Source organism: Panthera tigris, chromosome C2 (genome assembly GCF_018350195.1).
Source record: "Panthera tigris isolate Pti1 chromosome C2, P.tigris_Pti1_mat1.1, whole genome shotgun sequence".
Classification (NCBI taxonomy): Eukaryota; Metazoa; Chordata; class Mammalia; order Carnivora; family Felidae; genus Panthera; species Panthera tigris.
In genome coordinates, this window is record NC_056668.1 from 97,375,004 (window position 1) to 97,395,698 (window position 20,695).

Sequence of the window (20,695 nt, forward strand, 5' to 3'; positions counted from 1 at the left end):
GGCCTGACACCTACTGAGAATTTGATACATGTTCTTTATTGATAATACTGGGTTGTCATTGTCCCATTGTTATTGCACTAGACATCTCTAAGTCCCTATTTTCTTTATGCGGAATCTGTGGCACGGACTCTCTGGACCCTACGTGAGCAGTGGCCATGTTATTTAGTTGTTCGTGTTGTTAATATTTCTAGGTGTCATCTCCCTTGTTCAAATGGTGTTCAAATCATATTCCCAGGGCAGCTTATTCTTATGCTGATTTCTAAAATCAACCACTTTACTATAATAGTTCCTATTTTTATCACTTTCATTTAAAATTGTTCTTCTTTTCAGGAGGATGCTGCTGAATTAAAAAAAAAGTTACAATAAAAGAGCACTTAAAAAGAATCTCAATTACCGACGTATCCCCCCTCCACAATTTCATTACAATGGTCTGCCTTAAATCTTTGTGCTGCATTTTCCACACACGCCTGCCATCCCCGTAATTACAGTGTGTGGAAGGTTATTTGGCAATTGTATGATGAGGGGCATTTTGCCAGACTTACTATCAATATTCTAAACTACCACTTTGGAACTCGGGACAGTTTTCAAACACTTCATAATCTCCTGGTGACTTTTTTAGTCTTGCCTACTGGGTTTTTAATGTCCTGTTGTATTCTCTTTCTTTCCCTTTCAAGTTGAAACATCTTTCATACTCTCTCTTTAGCTTCCAAGCTCTTCCCTGTGGGTTCTCAAACAGCTTGAAACCCCTCTTTGATATGCCTTATTCAAAAACCTAGAAGTGACTTGGAAATGTCTCTGGGTCAGGTTTCACCAATAAATTCCCTAGAACCCATTTATACTGAATCTGTAAAATCTTTAAACTTTTCAATGTAGAGAGGATACTCCATTGGCGATACCTCAGGTGAATTGTTTTGTTCTTGTTGTTTTGGCAAAGACAAAATGAACAGGACAATTAAAGAGATGATTTTATTGCAAGCTATTGCATAGGGAGAATATTTGTTAAAAGGAATGTCTCAAAGGAAAGGAAAGGGGCCTGACCTGTTACAGAGACAGGTTAGTGAATCCATGAGTCTTACTAGACTTCTGGGGACAGGCACAGAGGGTCTTATTTCGCAGTAGGAGAGCAGAGTCCTCCCTTACTGTTATTTGTCTCCCAAACACAAAATAGTAGAGGAGTTTCTTAACTGTCTCTGCTTTCCGGGAGGGAGTACAGGGCTCAGGTAAAGTTCAATACTGTCAGTCCCTCTCTTTTGTTTAAGAGGAAGGAATAGGGGCGCCTGGGTGGCTCAGTCGGCTGAGCGTCTGACTTCGGCTCAGGTCATGATCTCACGGTCTGTGAGTTCGAGCCCTGCGTCGGGCTCTGTGCTGACAGCTCAGAGCCTGGAGCCTGCTTCAGATTCTGTGTCTCCCTCTCTCTCTGCTCCTCCCCCACTCATGCTCTGTCTCTCTCTCAGAAATAAATAAACATTAAAAAAAATTAAAAAAAAAAAGAGTAAGGAATATCTCTCATCATGGAGCAATCCAGAGGTTGCTCCTAGAGGCACAAAGCATGGTCTCAGAAGTGGTCCCTCAGGGATTCTCATTGGTGTTGCTCCTGCAAAACCAGTTGAACCATATGTTGCGAGTTGGTGACAAAGGTCAGTTGTTCTGGATCCTGAAGAGATCCTGAGAGAAAAGCACAGTGGCAGGCAGAGTAGAGTCTAGATAGGGATTTGGGCTGTCGGGTTTTAGTTCTCAGTTTTAGTCGGGTGTGAGAAGAACTGGGAAAGTCCATTTGGAGTATTGTAGTCAGATACTGAAGGGAACTGGAAAATTTGAAAATCTGTAAGAACCGACAATTTGTGCATGTTAACAGTCTCCAGTCCAATCTGCAGGTAGATTCCAAAACGTGTTTCCAAAGCAGGAGAGGAAGTCAGTTAGAACTCTACCAGAGGGGGCGCCTGGGTGGGTCAGTTAAGTGTCCGGCTCTCTTGATTCTGGCTCAGGTCATGATCTCATGATTGTGAGATTAAAACCTGCATCAGGATCTGTGCTGACAGTACAGAGTCTGCTTGGGATTCTCTCTCTCCTTCTCTCTCTTGCCTCTCTCCTGCTTGTGTGCATGCATGCTATTTCATGATCTCTCTCTCTCCCTCTCTCAAAATAAATAAATAAACATGAAAAAAAAAATTCTACCAGATGAGACAGAATTTGTGTATCCATTGGCAGGATAACCTGCAATTTACAAAGAGGGACAAAATAGCTCAACAGTGGTGAGCTCAGCAGCCAGACTCTGACAGCTCGGAAGGGTGTAGTAGAGGCAATGTGTGGTTTTCCATTGCAACACAAAATTCTCTGCATCGTTCTTAAACTATAGGGTGAAAATATATACACAGGCTTTTAGTAAAATCTAATTTACTATGTTTTTGCTTTAGAATATAATCGTAAATCTAGTACCAATAAAGAAAAAAATCACTGATATTGTGAGAAATTTCTCACTGGAACAAATAATTAAAATACAAAAAGGAAGCATGAAAGCATATATAGATATATTCACTTTAAGTAAGAAATGAGAGACCATTATGTGTGATGCACCTCAGGAAATTTTAAATAACTAAAGAATGGGCATAAAACAGACATCTTAGAAGTGGAATTCCTTCTTATCATTTTATATCTTTATATGATAGCACTAAATTATCTTGAAAGTCAAACACACACACACACACACACACACACACTCACACACACACACACCAAAATTTGGGTCCTACAAGACAGACATTGTTAATATGTGAAAAGCATCTGTTAAAAGGTTCAACAGATGCCCCACATATATCATCAGGGAAATACAAAGTGAAACAACAGTGAGATACCACTCCTCACCTGTGAGAATGGCCCAAATCTAGAACACTGACACTGCCAGATGCTGATGAGGGCATGGAGCAACAGGAAACTTTATTCATTGCTGGTGGGAATGCAAAATGGTACAGCCACTTTGGAAGACAGCTGGCAGTTTCTTACCAAAGGAAGCATACTCTTACCATTTAATCCAATAATCATGCTCCTTGGTATTTAGCCAAAGGAGGTGAAAACTTACATATACACAAAAGCCTGCACATGGGTGTTTAAAGCAACTTTATTCATAATTGCCCAAACTTGGAGGCAACTAAGATGTTTTTCACTAAGTAAATGTATAAATAAATTGAGGTACACCCAGATAATCAAATATTATTGAGCACTAAAAAGAAATGAGCTATTAAGCCATGAAAAGACACGGAGGAATCTTAAATGAGTGTTACTAAGTGAAAGAAGCCAATCTGAAAAGGTACATACGATGATTCCAACTACATGACATTCTGGGAAAGGCAACACTATGGTAAAAAGATGAGTGGTTTCCAGAGAAGGGGAGAGAAGACGAATGGGAGCAGAGGGTTTTCTAGGGCAGTGAAAATACTCCGTATGACATTATAGTGAGGGATATAGGTCATTACTCTTTTTTCCAAACCTATATAATGTACACCACAAGTAGTGAACCCTTAGGTAAACTATGTACTTTGGGTGATTATGATGAGCCAATGTAGATTCATTCTCGGGGAAATATGTACCATTCTGGCGAGTGATGTTGATAAAGGGGGAGGCTATTCATGTATGGAGGCAGGGGATATATGGGAAATCTTTGTACCTTCTTTTCAATTTTGTTTTAAACCTAAAACTGCTCTTGGAAAATTGAGACTTTATCCCTATGTAAACTAAAGTTCAAATACATTAAAATCTGAACTAAAAAAAAAAATTGAGTCTTAAAAAAAAAGTTCAACAGGTCCTGAACCACAGTCATTTAAGCATTATATGAAGACTGTTAAAGCATTTAGACTAGTCCTCACCACCTTGCCAACAACCTTTTGCTTTGGTACCATATTGTTATTCAATGATGGCTGAAGTTGAATGACAGCATGGCTATGCTGATCTAGAGTCTATATTCAGGAATTAGAAACTTGGTCAGCAGATAATAGCATGGGCACAACCTGGGATCATGCTAGAAATGTAGCAGCACAGGCCCCAGGCTCAGCTCTATTGAATCAGAATCTGCATTTCAACAAGATTTTTAGGTGATTCTCATGCACATCAAAGTTTGAGAAGTAGTTATCTAGAGGACTTAGAATAGGATGGAGGATGTGAATTAGAAGGTTTTCAGAATACTGTATATTCATCAACAAACAACAGCTGGTAATTGCAGTGCTATGTTTAGATCGCCATCAAGTCCTTTCTTGCCAGGATGCCTTTGTGAGCTTTGCCATTATTGCTTGTCTAATATGGTTGGTTGCCAATCAGGGGACAAGGGAAGGATCAGACGATAAAAGATTAACTTTGCTTTATTAGGTTCACTGAATCCTTTCATTTTATTGGAAATGTTTTAATAGCTTCATGACCACCACATCTTTCATTTTCATGACCTTTTTTTTTTTTTTTTTTTAAATATGGAACGCTTCACGAATTTGCGTGTCATCCTTGCGCGGGGGCGCATGCTAATCTTCTCTGTATCGTTCCGATTTTAGTATATGTGCTGCCGAAGCGAGCACTCATTTTCATGACTTTTAAAACACCTTTTGGGTATCATTATAACAAACCTTGTTGGACAGCCACCTATAAAATGAAGGGGTGAATGTATAAATGTCATATTTTCCCAGGTAGGAAATGGTAAATGTAAATGGTTACCCATAACATTAGATACTGATTTTTAAGAGCAGGGGCTGTGGTAAGTGGATGGGTACATGGATACATGACATGGAGCACCACCTTTCTCAGGTCTGTAGAATGCAAGAATTCCAAAGTTTGAGAAGTGAGCCCCACCCTTTGCATTGCTGGAGGTATCTTCATTCATTTGTTCATTTATTTTATATATATATATATATATATATATATATATATATATATATATATTCATTTATTATTTATTCATTTATTCATTTAAATTTGTTCATTTATTATATATATATACATTTGTATGTATATATATATTTGTGTGTATATATATATATACACAATATATATATTGTATATATATGTGTATTGTGTGTGTATATGTGTGTATATATATATATATATAAATGTATGTATATACATTTAATATTTTCCATGTACCAGACACAATGCTGGGTACTATGAATATATGAGGTATAAAGGCAGACAAGATCTTTGCTTTTGTTGACTTTACCACCTAGGGGAAAGACAGACAATAAATAAGTAAATATAAGAAGATAAGATTGGATAACGATATTGTAAGAGGTAAGAGTTATGAAGAAAGCACAATAATGTGATAAGACATGACTAGGGGGCATCAGCAAAGGTTCCTCTGATTTTTTAGCTGAATCCTGAAAGAAAGCACTCCCACCGTATATTAGGGGTAGAATTTTCCAAGGAAATTATCCAGAAGTGTAAAACTGTTGAGTTGGGAACAAGGTTGACATGTTCTGGGGGCAGAAAGAAAGTCGCTGTTGCTGGGGTAGTGTGAGAGAGATGGAGACTGGTACAAAATGAGATTGAAGAGGCTAGGGATCCGGTCATGTGGGGCCATGTAGCCTGCACAAAGAATTTGGATTTAGGTGTGAAGGGAAGCCTTTAGAGGCTAATGTACATTAACCGTTACTAGCCCTTCTAAACCAACTACTCTTCAAGATTCAAAGTAATTTGTTGAGGGCAAGAAGTGGGAGACTTGAGGTCCCATATAATACCTATTGTATTATTGAGATATTGAGAGTGCTTTAAGATCAGCTATATATTTGAATAAACACAAATTTTCTTCACATGGAATATCCCAACAGACTCTAGTCACAAACCATCAGAATCTTGACAAACCAGTCTGTTTGTCTCAATAGGAACACTTGACCCTTCACAATTGTCCTATAGTACACAATGTCCTTTATGGCAAGTGTACCAGTCAGGTTTCAGGGAAGCAGAACCAGCAGGACCATATACTGAAATGTATGACAAGGAATTGGCCTATGGGATTGTGGGGGCTGATTTGGTTTGAGCAAATCCAAAATGAGTAGGACTGAGTCAGAAAGGGAAGATCATGGGCAGACTGGGCACAGGTTAAAGCTGTTGTCCACAGGCAGCCAGGAAAGGTGAGTTTGAAACTCCATGGATACAGGAAGAAACTCTTGTCCATTGGTGGAATTTTTTCCCTGTCTTCCGGGAGCCCCAGCCTTGCTTTTAAGGCCTTCCAGCTGATTAAATCTGGCTCACCCAGATTATCCTGGATAATCTCTTTTACTTAAAGTCCATTGATTAGGGACTTTAATTATATCTGCAAAATCCCTTCAGAGAAACACCTAGATTAATGTTTGATTGAATAACTGGGAGCTTTAGCCTTGCCAGTTAATACTTCATGAAAACAAGTTATCACAGCAAGGTTAAGGGCATTCTTTTATAATCTTAAATAAGTTCAATAAATGGTTAATGGTCTCTTAGATACATCACACATTCCATTGCAGACTCCCTCACATCATCATATGAAAACATTGTGCCATAAACCTAGCAGATGTTGTTACTTTGAATACTAAGATGAATTGATTACCATTATCCATTTAGAAGGTGTTAGGTTAATGACATCATTTTTGCCAAATAAAAGAGTTTGCCAGTGAAGCCAAGAAGTTTTAATAGGCCTCATATACAAAGACCCTTGTGAGTATTAATAGTTGCTGGAAGTTTTATTGTTCCCGGTTCCAGGAAGCCCCATTTGCAAGCAGGAATCATTTCCGGGTAAGCATTTCTGGTGTGTTTCCTAAAAGAAATCTCAGAATAAAAGGACCCAACTCTACAAAACTTTAATAGTTTGTTGAGATTTATTTTCTCATCCCAAATAAATAGCTAGTTTTATGAATAATTATATATTTGTAGCTTTATATTTTTTCTTTAAGAAAGCCTCCCCACCTTGTAAGCTTTGGGCCCAGGAAACGAGGATCCACCCTTGCATATGAATTTTTTATCACCTTTTTTTTAACTAAACAAAAAATGACTTATTTGGGCAAGATTTTCTCTCAAGGCCCTATCAGTTAGTTATTGGTATAACTGTCCTGAAACCCAGTCAATTATGTAGAAATTCCTCATCTAGTTGAGAGACAAATCTCAATAAAACAGCGAGAGTTTATTTCAAAAGGAAATTTCTGGCTTTCATAATGGATTTCAAGAGAGCTCTAAGGCATTCAGAATGTCTCATGATTCTCAAATGCTAATCCGCAGGCATACAGGGCAGAATCAATGGCTAATATACAGAAATCCATATATCTTACACTGCTGGCATTAGACAAATGGAAAGTATTTTCATTTGTAGCTTTGCTTAAGAGATAGTCCAGGTTTATTCATTTTTGTGCTATTGCTAAAAACCAAAATATACACGGTCAAATATTAGAACATAAGAAAAATTATTCAGTGAGAAATCTCCCTCTCCTCTATCACACTGGTTTGTTCAGTTCCCGGTATCACTTATTTCTGGAATCCACTAATATGAGTTTCTTTTTTTTTAAATTTACTTTAATTTTATTTTTTAAAATTTACATCCAAATTAGTTAGCATATAGTGCAACAATGATTTCAGGAGTAGACTCCTACTGCCCCTTACCCATTTAGCCGCCCCCCCACACAACCCCTCCAGTAACCCTCAGTTTGTTCTCCATATTTATGAGTCTGTTTTGTCCCCCTCCCTGTTTGTATATTATTTTTGTTTCCCTTCCCTTAGGTTCATCTGTTTTGTCTCTTAAAGTCCTCATATGAGTGAAGTCATATGATTTTTGTCTTTCTCTGACTGACTAATTTCACTTAGCATTATACCTTCCAGCTCCACCCACATAGTTGCCAAAGGCAAGATTTCATTCTTTTTGATTGCCAAGTAATACTCCATTGTATATATATACCACATCTTCTTTATCCATTCATCCATCAATGGACATTTGGGCTCTTTCCATACTTTGGCTATTGTTGATAGTGCTGCTATAAACATGGGGGTGCATGTGTCCCTTCGAAACAGCACACCTGTATCCCATGGATAAATGCCTAGTAGTGCAATTGCTGGGTCGTAGGGTAGTTCTATGTTTAGTTTTTTGAGGAACCTCCATACTGTTTTCCAGAGTGGCTGCACCAGCTTGCATTCCCACCAACAGTGCAAAAGAGATCCTCTTTGTCTGCATCCTCGCCAACATCTGTTGTTGCCTGAGTTGTTCATGTTAACCATTCTGACAGGTGTAAAGTGGTATCTCATTGTGGTTTTGATTTGTATTGCCCTGATGATGAGTGATGTTGAGCATTTTTTCATGTGTCGGTTGGCCATCTGGATGTCTTCTTTGGAGAAGTGTCTATTCATGTCTTTTGCCCATTTTTTCACCGGATTATTTGTTTTTTGGGTGTTGAGTTTGGTAAGTTCTTTATAGATTTTGGATGCTAACCCTTTATCTGATATGTCATTTGCAAATATCTTCTCCCATTCTGTCGGTTGCCTTTTAGTTTTGCTGATTGTTTCCTTTTCTGTGCAGAAGCAATATGAGTTTCAGTGTATCCTTTGAGGGTTTCTGTATGCACTGATGATTTTAGATTTTGACCTCTGCTTTCTGTGGGTTTTGATTTGCCTGGTATACTTTTCAAATCCTTCTATTTCAAATTTTTGGAGTCACTTCATTTTAGATGTGTGCTGGGTTTTGCTTTTGATCCAGCTAAAAAATAATTTTTATGATCATGAAATTGAGCACATTTAAATTTGTCAATATATTATATATAAAAGTATATATTATATATTGTTTGGTTTTATATTTCTCACACTCTTTTATGTCATTCATTGGTTATATGGGTTTTAAAGTTTTCACTGGATCTGTAATTTTTTCTTTGTTTTTACTTGGGGAGGGTATTATACATTCTAGTGGTAACTTTATACTCATAGGTTGGTATAACTCTTCTAGCCCTTCAGTTTTCTAGGACAGTAACCATTACATCCATGTCGACTAATGATAAAATGAGCATGTTTCTTCACTCCCCTCTTTCTCTTCTTTTTTTTTTTTTAATTTAATATTTATGTATTTTTGAGAGTGAGAGACAGAGTGTGAGCTGGGGAGGAGCAGAGAGAGAGGGAGACATAGAATCTGAAGCAGGCTCCAGGGTCTGAGCTGTCAGCATAGAGCCTGACACGGGGCTCAAACTCACAAACTGTGAGATCATGACCTGAGCTGAAGTCGGACCCTTGACGACTGAGCCACCCAGGTGCCCCTCTACCACCTAATTTTATTCAACAATGTGATCTTTTTTTGTGCTTCTTTTATTTTGTTAAATTTATTTATACTACTATTCCTTGACTTGTTGGTTTAAGTCCTTTGTCTCTTAGCTGTTGCTGATTTATCATGAATGAAGCTTCTCCCTAATCGTTCCAGTTTTTGTTAAATTGTATCATTTTGACATTGTCAGGCATGTGGCATTTACCGTCTGTTTTGTTATCCTACGCTTCATATTATTTTAATCTCACTTCTACATTTAAAAATATACAGCACTCTCCACTAAGTCTTTTTCTAAATTTTCCTCAGTCATCCATCAGTTTACTTTGTAGTAGTTTTCTCAAAAAGGTCTCTTAGAAACAATAGTCCCCGAATTTCCTGAATGTTGAAAATTTGCATTTTTAGATTTGTTGAAACTTTTGTATTTTTAGATTTGAGGCGCAGATTGAGTGTGTATAATATCCACACTCCACACGTTCGTTCTTTCCTTGATTTTCTTGTTGGTGTTGCTCTGTCTTCTGGTGTTGATCATTGCTGTGAAGATATCTAATGCAAGATACACATTTCTCTCCTTTTAAGCGACTGGATCATTTTGTCTGGCTGCCAAATGATTCTCTTTAAAGTCTAATAATTTGACGAAGATGTGCTTCGGTTTGACTTCTGATTCTGTTATTCCTGGTGCCACAGTATGTCCTTCCTGTGTATGTCAGATTGTCTCTAATTTAAGGAAAACTTTACACATAATACCTTCAAATATTTGTTCCATTTTGGTGTTCGTTCTGAAGGACTCCTCTGATTGTTGTGTTGGTTGAATCTATTTCTTTTTCAGTGTCACTTTCCTCTCTCATTTCTCTTCTTTTCATTTTCACCTTATTATATTTGTTTGTCTCATTTGTAAACTCCATTTCCCATTATGTTACCACACACTTGTGAGTGAAAATCTCACTTGTGAGATTTTTCCTGAGCTCTGCCAGCTCACTTTCCTCACTTCCTGTTGTGACATTTCCGGAGCTCTTTCACTTCTGCTCTGTGATCTTCCTTTACAGAAATAAGTGCTTTCTCGAGTTTTAAAATATAGTTTGTGACAAAGCACTTAGTAACAATATTTATCTGGCCAGTGGCAACGTATTTCTGGAGGTAGTTCATGTATTGATTCATTCTTCTCTTTTAAAAATTTTTTAATGTTTTTATTTATTTTTGAGAGAGAGAGAACAAGCAGGGGAGGGGCAGAGAGAGAGGGAGACACAGAATCTGAAGCAGGGTCCAGGCTCCGAACTGTCAGCATAGAGACCGACCTGGAGCTGAAACTGGTGAACTGTGAGATCATGACCTGAGCCAAAGCCAGACGCTCAACCAACTGAGCCACCCAGGTGCCCCTCTTCTGCCCTTTTTAAAGTTTGTTTTGTTTCATTTCTAATTTTGCTTATAGTCCTTTGTGTCCACTCTATGCCATTTTTTTAAATTTCCTTTCTTAGTTTTAATGAGTTGGATTTTTTTAGACCTGAAGTTTGTAGTAGGTCCCTAGGTGAGAGTTTGTGGTGTGGGATTGGAGCGGCCTTCAGTTTTTACAACTGACAGGCAAACTGCTTTTAGGAAAAAATGGCTCATGTGCGTGATTCTTCACGTAGCCCTGCCTCATCTGTTTCTCTGAACCAAACAAGGTGTCGTGGAGGGCTTTTGCTTCCGGCCTTGTTCACCTCTGTTTGCATCCATAGATATAAATGAAAGATAAAGCATTTGTACTGCAGGGTGAGCCCCTCACCTTTAGTCAGTGTCTTTTTTTTGCTAGAACTTTCTGAGATGCTGTGGCTGCTGGCCTTCTTACACTTTCAGACTCATCACCTTATCTCATGTAACAGCTCTTTGGCTGCCCTTCTTCCTATTTTGCAGGCTGCAGGTTACCTCTATCTTTGGGCTTCACTCATGTGGAGTTTGTTTGCCAAATTATTATTTGTTTTCATTTTTCCTGGTTGTTCTAGTATAATATTCAAGAGAAAATGGGGAAGGATATTGACTTATACAATCATGTTTATATGGGAAGTGGAGAGGGTTTTTTTTGTTTTTTGTTTTTTGTTGTCTTTTTCCCCCTAGTTCATATATGTAAAGATGGCAGTATACGGTGAAGTTGTTCAATGTTTATGTAGTTTATTTCATATTCCTCGGGGTTGCCATTTAAAGTATTCCTTTGTCCCGCTCCAACCTCATTCTCTCTCTGTTTTGAACCTTGGTCACATTGTACTGAATTATTCAGAATTACCTGCACGGTAGCTCTCGTTTCTCCACACTTTGGTTTACTTTGTTCTCTCTCGTTGACATTTCCTTTCCCTCTTGCTAACCCATCTTCACCTCCGTGGCCCTTCTTATCAATTAGAATCCTATCTGGACTTCAAAATCTGCCTCAAATAGTGTCTAATTCTTCAAGCTTTTCCTCTGATCTCTGCATAGTGTTACAATCTCTTTATATGCTTAACCAAAATTTCTGTTGCTCCTATTTTCTGAGAACTGTAACTGTATTGTACTTGATATTTTGGTCATTTGGGCACTGCGCCTGCTTTCTACCAGTTGGAAGAAGGCCTGCGACTGAGTCATATTTGTGCCTCATTTATGCCCAAGCATAGGACATTGTGCATAATATACATCCAGTAAACATTTGTTGAAATGATAGAATTAAGCAAAAGGCCAGAATTATTTTCTTGAATGCATGGCACAATTTCCTCCTACATCTCACTGATGCATAAGACAGCCACTCATGGGGGATAATTTGGCTCTTTTTTTCTGAAGCCACAGATCCCTGTAGATCAAAGTGTCTTATAAGGACGTGATTGCAGAAGAGCTTGTTTAGTGGTGCAGTCAAACTGTTTTGATTGTTTTCATTGTCTTATTTCAATACAGAATAATCTGTTCTTGGCTTATTATGAGTCTTTGATAGCTGCTAAGTAGATGAAAAAGCAAAAATGGAAAACACAAGCTTCTTTAGTCTTTTACTGAGAAGTGGTAGAAATCATCATGGTATAAATACATTAATAGAACAAACTTTGTTAAAATTTAGCTTTTTAATTTAAACCGAAGTCAAAGAAATAGCAGGAACTTAAGAGAAAATCCCCCCAGATACACTCTTGGTGTTAGAAACATACAAATTTTCAGATGAATTCAAATGGGAATTTTCTCCCCACTATTTCATTTAATTGGGCCTCTTACCAAGTATAATTTACATGTTATTTTCTTCATCATTTTGTAGCTTTGAATGCTGTATTTGATGAGAAAAACCTGTTCCCCAAAGAAATTCTGGATCGTGAACGAAGAGCCAAGCAATTATATCAAGAAACAAGTAGTGAAGTGAAGATTAAAAGAAATAAGAAGCAATTATAATTGAAACAAAAATAAATATTTCATTGTCACATAAAATATGGATATAAAATGTGGAGAGGAATCAAGAATTCTGTGCCATTCTTTGACTTTATGTTTAAAAAAAGAGTTTTTAAATGTTTATTTATTTTTGAGAGAGAGATTAACAAAGTGTGAGCAGGGAAGGGGCAGAGAGAGACAGAGACACAGAATCTGAAGCAGACTCCAGGCTCAGAGCTGTCACCGCAGAGCCTGGTGCAGGGCTTGAACTCAAACTGTGAGACCATGAGTCAAACGCTCAACCAACTGAGCCATCCAGCTGCCCCTCCTTGACTTTGTATTTAAACTTCAGGAAGTTTCACCTTCAATGTCTTAGTGCTGCTTTTATCCATCACCTTTCACTTTCTGTGCATTCTTAATAAAAGATAGATTGGACTACAGAGGGGCCAATATTAACTGGTATCATCTATTCCCAAGTGGTTTTATATAAAAATGTGCATTTTCAGAGCAATGCATTCTAACCAGTTGCCCTTCTGGTTGCTTCTATAGGCAAATATTTTTGATCAATTATTATTATAAAAACCTGCCTTGAAGTTAAATATGGAAAGTACTAACACAGCGAATATCTACAAACTTAACTAAGAAAACCATTTCCACGTATTTACATACTTTCTAGTTTTTTGAAAATGATTCTGATAATGCAGTCAGACCATGTCAGTAGCAGCTATTCCTATTAATTCTTACAGACTTATATCCATTCTTCTGTGTACCTATTGAGAAATTACTGCATATGTTCTGCTTCTGTATTTTATCTTACCATATTATTGAAAAGCATAGCACTACCAAAGAAGTAATAGTCTCAGAAAAAAATTTTTTTTTGAAGAGACTGGGGCTAGGTATAGGACTCACTCTATGTAGAAGCTCAAGTGGGAAATGTTTGGTTCTGAAAAACAATGCCTCACTTTTTGGATCCATTTTTCTTTATAAATGTCATCATCTACCAGGTAACCAATATTCTTATGCTGCTTTATTTATTGTGTTCTGTAGGAGTAATTAATAAATTCATTCATATAACTTTAGTTACTACACATTTGCATTTTAAAGACTTCTTTCAAAACCATCTGTATCTTTTAGAAGAATTTTGTACTAACACACACAAGTAAAGGAAATAATTAACAATATATTAGGGGTCTATTCTGTTCAGTAACTGCAAAATTTCATTGCGTGTAAGCCTCACAGTAATCGTATACCTATTATAAGGTTAAAATCTGAGATTTGGATTTGTGAGAAGAATGCCCAATTATCTATGGCAGAGTTGAGGTTGGAGCCTGGGTGTGTTTTACTCCAAAGAGTGTGGTTTTGCACTTCAACTTTCTGTTCACTCTCTTCTTGTTAGTATAAAGTCAGTGGACTGAACTTTAACAATGGAGTTTCCAGAATCAGTGGAGCAAACGTTTTAGCTGGTGAGGAGGGAGGCAGAGGAAAGGTTTTCAGAAGACACTGCCTATTCCATTTACATTTAAGTGCATCCTGATCAGGCCCTGTGACGTCTATGTATACTGCTTTTCCCTTTCCTTGAATGGCAACCACATGTGGGAAAGACTTAAAAGAAACATATATTTGAATGTATCAACCAACAAATGTTGGTGAATGTTATCAGAGTGATAAAGACTCTGGAAACCATGTTCCAGAGAAACAGGTAAAGAAATGGGGAAGTCTGGCATAAGAAAGAAAATTCATGGGACATATAACCTATTCTCAAATATTTCAAAGCTGCAATGAGGAAAAAGAGTAGAAGTAGAACCAATGGACACAGTTATAAGGAGGCAGATTCTAGAATTCTTTCCTGATACCTGCTAAAACAGGAAGGGATTTCTCGTCTTCCCTTCCCTTCCCATCTTGGTGGAGAGGAGTTGGCAGCAGGCTGGCTGCAGGGCTGTGAAAGGAAGAAGGAGGAGCTGAGAGAAGTCATATGCTCACTGGATGGAAGAGTATGGGACTGGAGAGTGGGAGGAGTGTTTAGGTGGTGGAAAGGCAGAGAGGGTGAGTAGAGGAAATGGCCGGCACAGTTGAGAGGTTGCTTACACTGAGAAAATAAACATTAAGTAAATGAATAAATTCGTGAATATATTAAGAATGAGAGGCAGGTGTCTCACTTTTATAGAGGTATTTATAAAATTTCAAAGGGGGGAAGCTAGAAAGAACCCTGAGATCACAGATTGGGTCTGAGATTCCAGTGTGAATTCATGGTTTTAGAGGGAGGGAGGGAGGGAGGGAGGGAGGGAGGAAGGAAGGAAAGGAAAAGAAAAAAAGAAAAAGAAGGAGGAAGGAAGGAAGAAATGTTTAAGAGTGATTAAGAAGCTATGTTTGCAGCTTGCTCGCAAATGATTCAGAAAATGCTAATTATAATTGTGTCTACACATACATACACCTTATATATATAATACATGTATATAATATATGACTTTATGTATATATATACATACATACATATATAATATACATACATACATATATACATACATATGTACATACATACATACATATATACATACATACATATATATAATACATACATATATAATATATAATGTTATATATAATATATATAATATGTATTATATATATATTATATATATTATAATATATTATATATATATAGGAGAGAGAGAAGGAGGGAAAGATTAGCTATATAGATTGAGCATACATATGTGGTAGAAGGCTAACAATTGGGAAAACAGAGAGAAGGAGAGAGGGAGATGGTAGTTCTTTTTATTATACCAGCAAATTTTCTGTAAATTTGGAAGTATTTCAAAGATTTTTTTTTTTTTAGATGAGAAAGGTTGCCTTGGGAAAAAAAGATTTTTTGAGATGTTCCAGCAGAGGCTGAGTAACTCTCTCACAGGGATATTGCAGAAAATTCTTGCACTGGTCGGGAGGTTTGATTAGATAATCCATCATTTCAAACTTAGAGCATATGATTTATGAATCATAGATTGATGACAGTACAGTGGAGTGAAATTTGAGCCACATTTCTAGAAATTTAGAGGAATATTAAGATGTTAAAGAGAGGAAATATGGGTACCACGTACTTTGTGAAGGCTCTATTTTCCATTCATGCGCCCACCCATCCATCTGTTCATCCATTCATCCACCTATCCAACCAATTATCTAAGATACATACAAGGGAGTGTTTTAGACACCAGGTATATACCTATAAATAGAATACACTTCTCTTACCATCAGGTTCCTGGAGTGAAAGTACATAAAATGCAGTGATTTATTAAGCAAAGATTGAATGAGCCCACTAGTTTTTCTGGTATAAATTGGAAATTCTTTTGCTAGACATCTTTTTCTTTTTCTTTTTTTTTTTTTTTTACCCTTGTAGATGACTTTGTTTGAAACGATTAGTGAAATAGTCTGTTTCATATGGACATACCTTCTCTCTGTAGCCTACCACATGTGTAAGGCAATTGTGCTGTGTTAAAACCCTAATCCCATCTTTAACTTCGGGGGCTCTTCCAGGAAAGGAAAAAGACATTTAGTTATTATGTCTCTTCTATCTTACAGCATCTAATTGTGCTAGGCAGGTAGCAGGGTCTCACCTATAAAATGTTAATAGAACTGAAGACTTTATAAGCTATTTCTGAAATTAACACTTAGGTTCAATGATTTAAGATCCATTTTTTTCTACAGTGAAAGGAACTTGTCACATTAAAATAGAATGTGCCAGAACTTTCAATAGGCTACTTTGTTTGTAATATGTAGGTTTACACTAAATATAATTTAACCTGTTATCTTTTCAGAACATTTTCCTCTTATCACATGATATATGGAGCAAACTGAGAGAGGAACAAAATGCCTGAAATTAACCCATGCTCAGATAGAATAATTAGCTTTTAAGTCCTATATTAACGAGAACATTTGCTTGTATGTTTTTAAAGTTGGGAATTAAATACAATTTTACTTTTAAAAAGCTACAAAATGCTAAGAAAGTTAATGAGACTGAACCTATAACTTCTTGCTATTGTTTTTATTATACATATCCCCAGATTTATTTTTTACAGTGGAGGAGTGATGGCACTCAAATTTATACCAAGACATTTTGGCTCTCACTAATGAAATATTATGTATATTATATATAATATATATATATATTATATAATATATATATTTCAAATATATATATAAATATTCGCTCATGCTCTAGGGGCAAAATAGAGTTGTAGAAGGAACAGATTTATGAAAATATTTAAAAGGCCTGCAGTAATATTTTACGGACAATTGTGGTATCATTGTCAATTAAAAGAGCTTAAACCAGGGAGGAGAAATTCTTGGCCATTCTTTTTTACTCCTCAAGAGACAGGAAAATGTACAGTGTGCTTGAACTGCTCTAACATAAGATCCTTACAGAAAGTTTCATTAAGTGATCTTACTAAGACAGAGTGTCTGTCTCTGTCATTGCAAGGAAAACAATGACCTGTTCCTGGGTAAATCACATTATGATCTGAGTAATATGGAGAAATAATAACTTGGTAACTCAGGGTACTTGTGATGGATGTTTGCTAGTGTCACTACAGGGGTAGAAAAACATTGATTGAATGAGAGTCCTTGGACATTCAGACTATTGTTTATGAATTACACAGTAAAACAAGAAGGATAGAGCTCTTGTGCTGCCTAACTCTGTTTTTGGAAAATTATCTCTAACAGTGTTAAGCTAAAGCTGGAGAGGAGTTCGCTTATGTTAGAGCAAGTGATGTTAGAATATAACCCAAGACTTAGAAAACATTAAGAGATGCCTAGATGGACAATTAAGAATTTTAGTGAATTAGGACATTATGGCCTATAGCAATTATCAGGCTTCCCATGGCTTTCCGTAAGCTCTAGCCCTGTCAGGACATTGAAAGAAGTTACTTCTCAGGTATTTACATCCATTTTATCTTGTTTTTATAAAGTTATCAGAAGTGACATTACATTTAGTTATCAATGGTGACTTTTTGTTTAATTGCATCCGGAACAAATTTTCCATTTCTCTTCTCGGAGACCACGGATGAATCAGTGTGTTTAATACCTGATTGCCATTGAGGTGATTGATTTGAACTAGAATGAGATCACAATCCATTCAATTATGAATCCATTTTTTTTATTAATGAACTACTGGTAGAGAAAATTACGTAAAAGTTTAAAGGCATGTGAAAGTAACACTGATGTGTATTACCAAATCACCTATGTTTAATCGTATTGTCCTCCTATGATTTGGTAAATCAATAATCTTAATCTGGTCTTTTTGTTCATCATAGAGAGTATATTTCTTCAATATCCACCCTTTTTCCTAAGGATTAAAATGAGCCTTGTAACCACAGGAAATTCCTGTGACTATTGTATGATTTGATGAATTGTTGAGAACTTTGTAAATGCAGCAGCAATTTGTCTCTGCATTCTGGACTTGATTTAGCTTTATCCTTTTTCTCACAGGCTTTCTGAAATATTTATGATGGTATACAGTGGTAATCTGATGCAGAAGTCCTGTGAGAAACAAAAAGAACTAATTACTAACCAATTTACAAGCCTTGGCACATTCTTCCAAATTCTGTTTCTACTTACTATAAAAGAAGTGGAATAATGGATTAAATAATATAAGCTTAATGCTTTTAAAAATTTCTGTTATGGTTTTCTCTCTCACTTCTTGCCTATTGTGTCATTGATCATTAACCGATCATATTAGTCCTTTTGTGCAAATGTAGGGAACACCTGCTTTGGGTTTAGAGGAATTAATCATACAGTGTTCAAGATAAGTAAATTTGGCCTTGACTGATCAGGTGTTTTATGTACTAGTGTTTCCCAGCAGGCACATTTCAGTTATAACATCACAGTGAATAATTAGAAGCCAATTTGGGGTAAGTACCTTAAAATTAAATAGCTTTTGAATGCAGTACATATGCGATAATACTGATCATGAGTATTTAATAGAGCAGGGGACTGGCATTTCAATTCACTTTGATAACAGATATTATTTAAATTTATCAAATTAACACATTACTTTTATTCTCCTTAAATAATGTCATTATAAATTTGAAGGTCAAATTCTTATAGGACTTTCATTATGTTGTTTAGTTCACCAGTACTTCATGCTTTCTAATGAGATCTAATGAGATAGGATCCAAAACACAATGAGGTTAAGTGAACTTTTGAAAACATTTCGTGTGTGTGTGTGAGATTATAATTTGTTCAATGCCTAGAAATTTTCTGGGAGAATTAGACGCTCAAATAATATAAAGTTTGTTTGATGTTTATTTATTTTTGAAGGAGAGAGGGAGAGACAGAGCCTGGGGGAGGGAGGGGCAGAGAGAGAGGGAGACACAGAATCTGAACCTGGATCCAGGCTCCGAGCTGTCAACGTGGGGCTTGAACTCACGAACCGGGAGATCATGACCTGAGCTGAAGTGGGACGCTTAACTGACTGAGCCACCCAAGCACCCCGATGCTCAAATAATATAAATTTTAATTATTAAGATTATTAGTATAATGAGAGGATACCCCTCAGATTCTACCATAAGGAAAAATTTGTATCCTTCATAGTATTGTTTACTTTTGTATTACAAACCAATTACATAAAGATGTGCCTAAAGAACTGCCACTTGATGACTTAAAAGTACTAATAACATTGTGACTACTTATATATCTACAAACTTCTGTTTTTAATCAGAAATCTTCTGAGATAGTGAATGTATTCGAAAATGATACATAGGGGCACCTGGGTGGCTCAGTTGGTTAAGCAGTCTGACTCTTGATGTCTGTTCAGGTTATAATCTCATGGTTCATGAGTTCAAGCCCCATTTGGGCTTAGGCTGACAGCTCAAATCCTGCTTAGGATTCTCTCTCTCCTCTCTCTCTCTCTCCCCTCCTCCCTCTTACATGTGCTCTCTCTCTCTCTCTCTCAAAATGAATAAACATTAAAAAGAAAGAAAATGGTAAACAAATTTATTTTTGTGTATAAAACTTTTCTTACACACTGGCTTTTACTTTTGTTGCCCTTCCAATCACAACCTTATGTACTAACTTAATCCTCAATAAAACATTTGATAATATATATTTATATTTGCAATTTACCAACATGCTATTTTTTTAACATTTGTTTTAAATTGCATTTTGAAGTCTTTTTTCTTTGCAAATTGTATATCTAAACAAATAGAGTTTAGCTACAAATATTAGAAGGCAATTTGAAGTAGCTACATAATGACTCCACAGATTAGCTTTAGAGAGTATTTGACTATTAGTAATCTTTATATGTAATAGTGACTCTTAACCCACTTATGGGTCATGGTGACCCTTCCAATGGTCTGCAAAAGCCCTTTAGAAATATAGTTCTTCATTTTTAAGGGTAACAATACATTGTTCTGGAGGCTTTCATCTTTACCCCCAATGAACAGTTACTTCCCAGTAACCTATGAAACTAGGAGTTATTAAGAGTTCCTGAAATATAGTTTTTGCAAGGTAAAATTAGCGTTACTAAAATTTATGAGGTTTTGGGGTCAGTATTCCATGAAGTCTAATATTGCAAAACTCATTCTCAAGACGTAATCAGATGGTTGAATTTCCTGTACTTTTAGTGGAGGGCACTTGAATAAGGTGTCATTAGTGTTGTGACTTGGCTAAAGTTTTCAGCTGCAGCTTTCTTACGTGTTAACTTGTCAAATTATTCTTGGTTTCTTAAAAAGTGCTTTTTTCTTTTGTTATTGTTGTAGTGTTACATTTAATTGCATTTCCTTACAGGTTTTCGGAGTTTTTCCTTCCTTTGAAAAAGTACAATGTGAATTTTAGGGTATTTCACCCTGTAGAAGTAGGAGTCCACAAAGTATGAAAATTCATACCATAAAAACTTTGCCAGATTACTCAAACTGATTTAGAATACATTAACTTTGCACTATTATAGGCTCAAAACCACACTGGAGTGTCTTCATATTTTATTCCATTTCTCTTTTCATCTATAAACCATTTTCGAGTAGTGTGGACAGAGGATTCCCTTGATAAAGAGTTACAGGTATCTCACTTAAAACCATGGCAAAGATAGGAAAAAGTATCATTTAGCTATTTAGAGATCATATTGCTATTGACGTTCCA

General features: G+C 36.4%; 1 protein-coding gene and 1 non-coding gene across 2 annotated transcripts in view; one reads left to right on the top strand and one right to left on the bottom strand.

Moving 5' to 3' along the window:
- The window catches only part of WDR49 (WD repeat domain 49), a 139,009-nt gene extending 126,321 nt beyond the window's left edge, over positions 1–12,688 (top strand). The window contains exon 20 of the mRNA XM_042956900.1: positions 12,468–12,688. Within this exon, the coding sequence (XP_042812834.1) occupies positions 12,468–12,598 (131 nt within the window). The 3' untranslated portion in view covers positions 12,599–12,688. The remainder of the gene's footprint in view (positions 1–12,467) is intronic.
- LOC122230792 lies at positions 4,449–4,556 on the bottom strand. The gene has a single exon (XR_006207877.1). It is a non-coding gene; the product is annotated as a U6 spliceosomal RNA (small nuclear RNA).
- Positions 12,689–20,695: the final 8,007 nt, after the last annotated feature.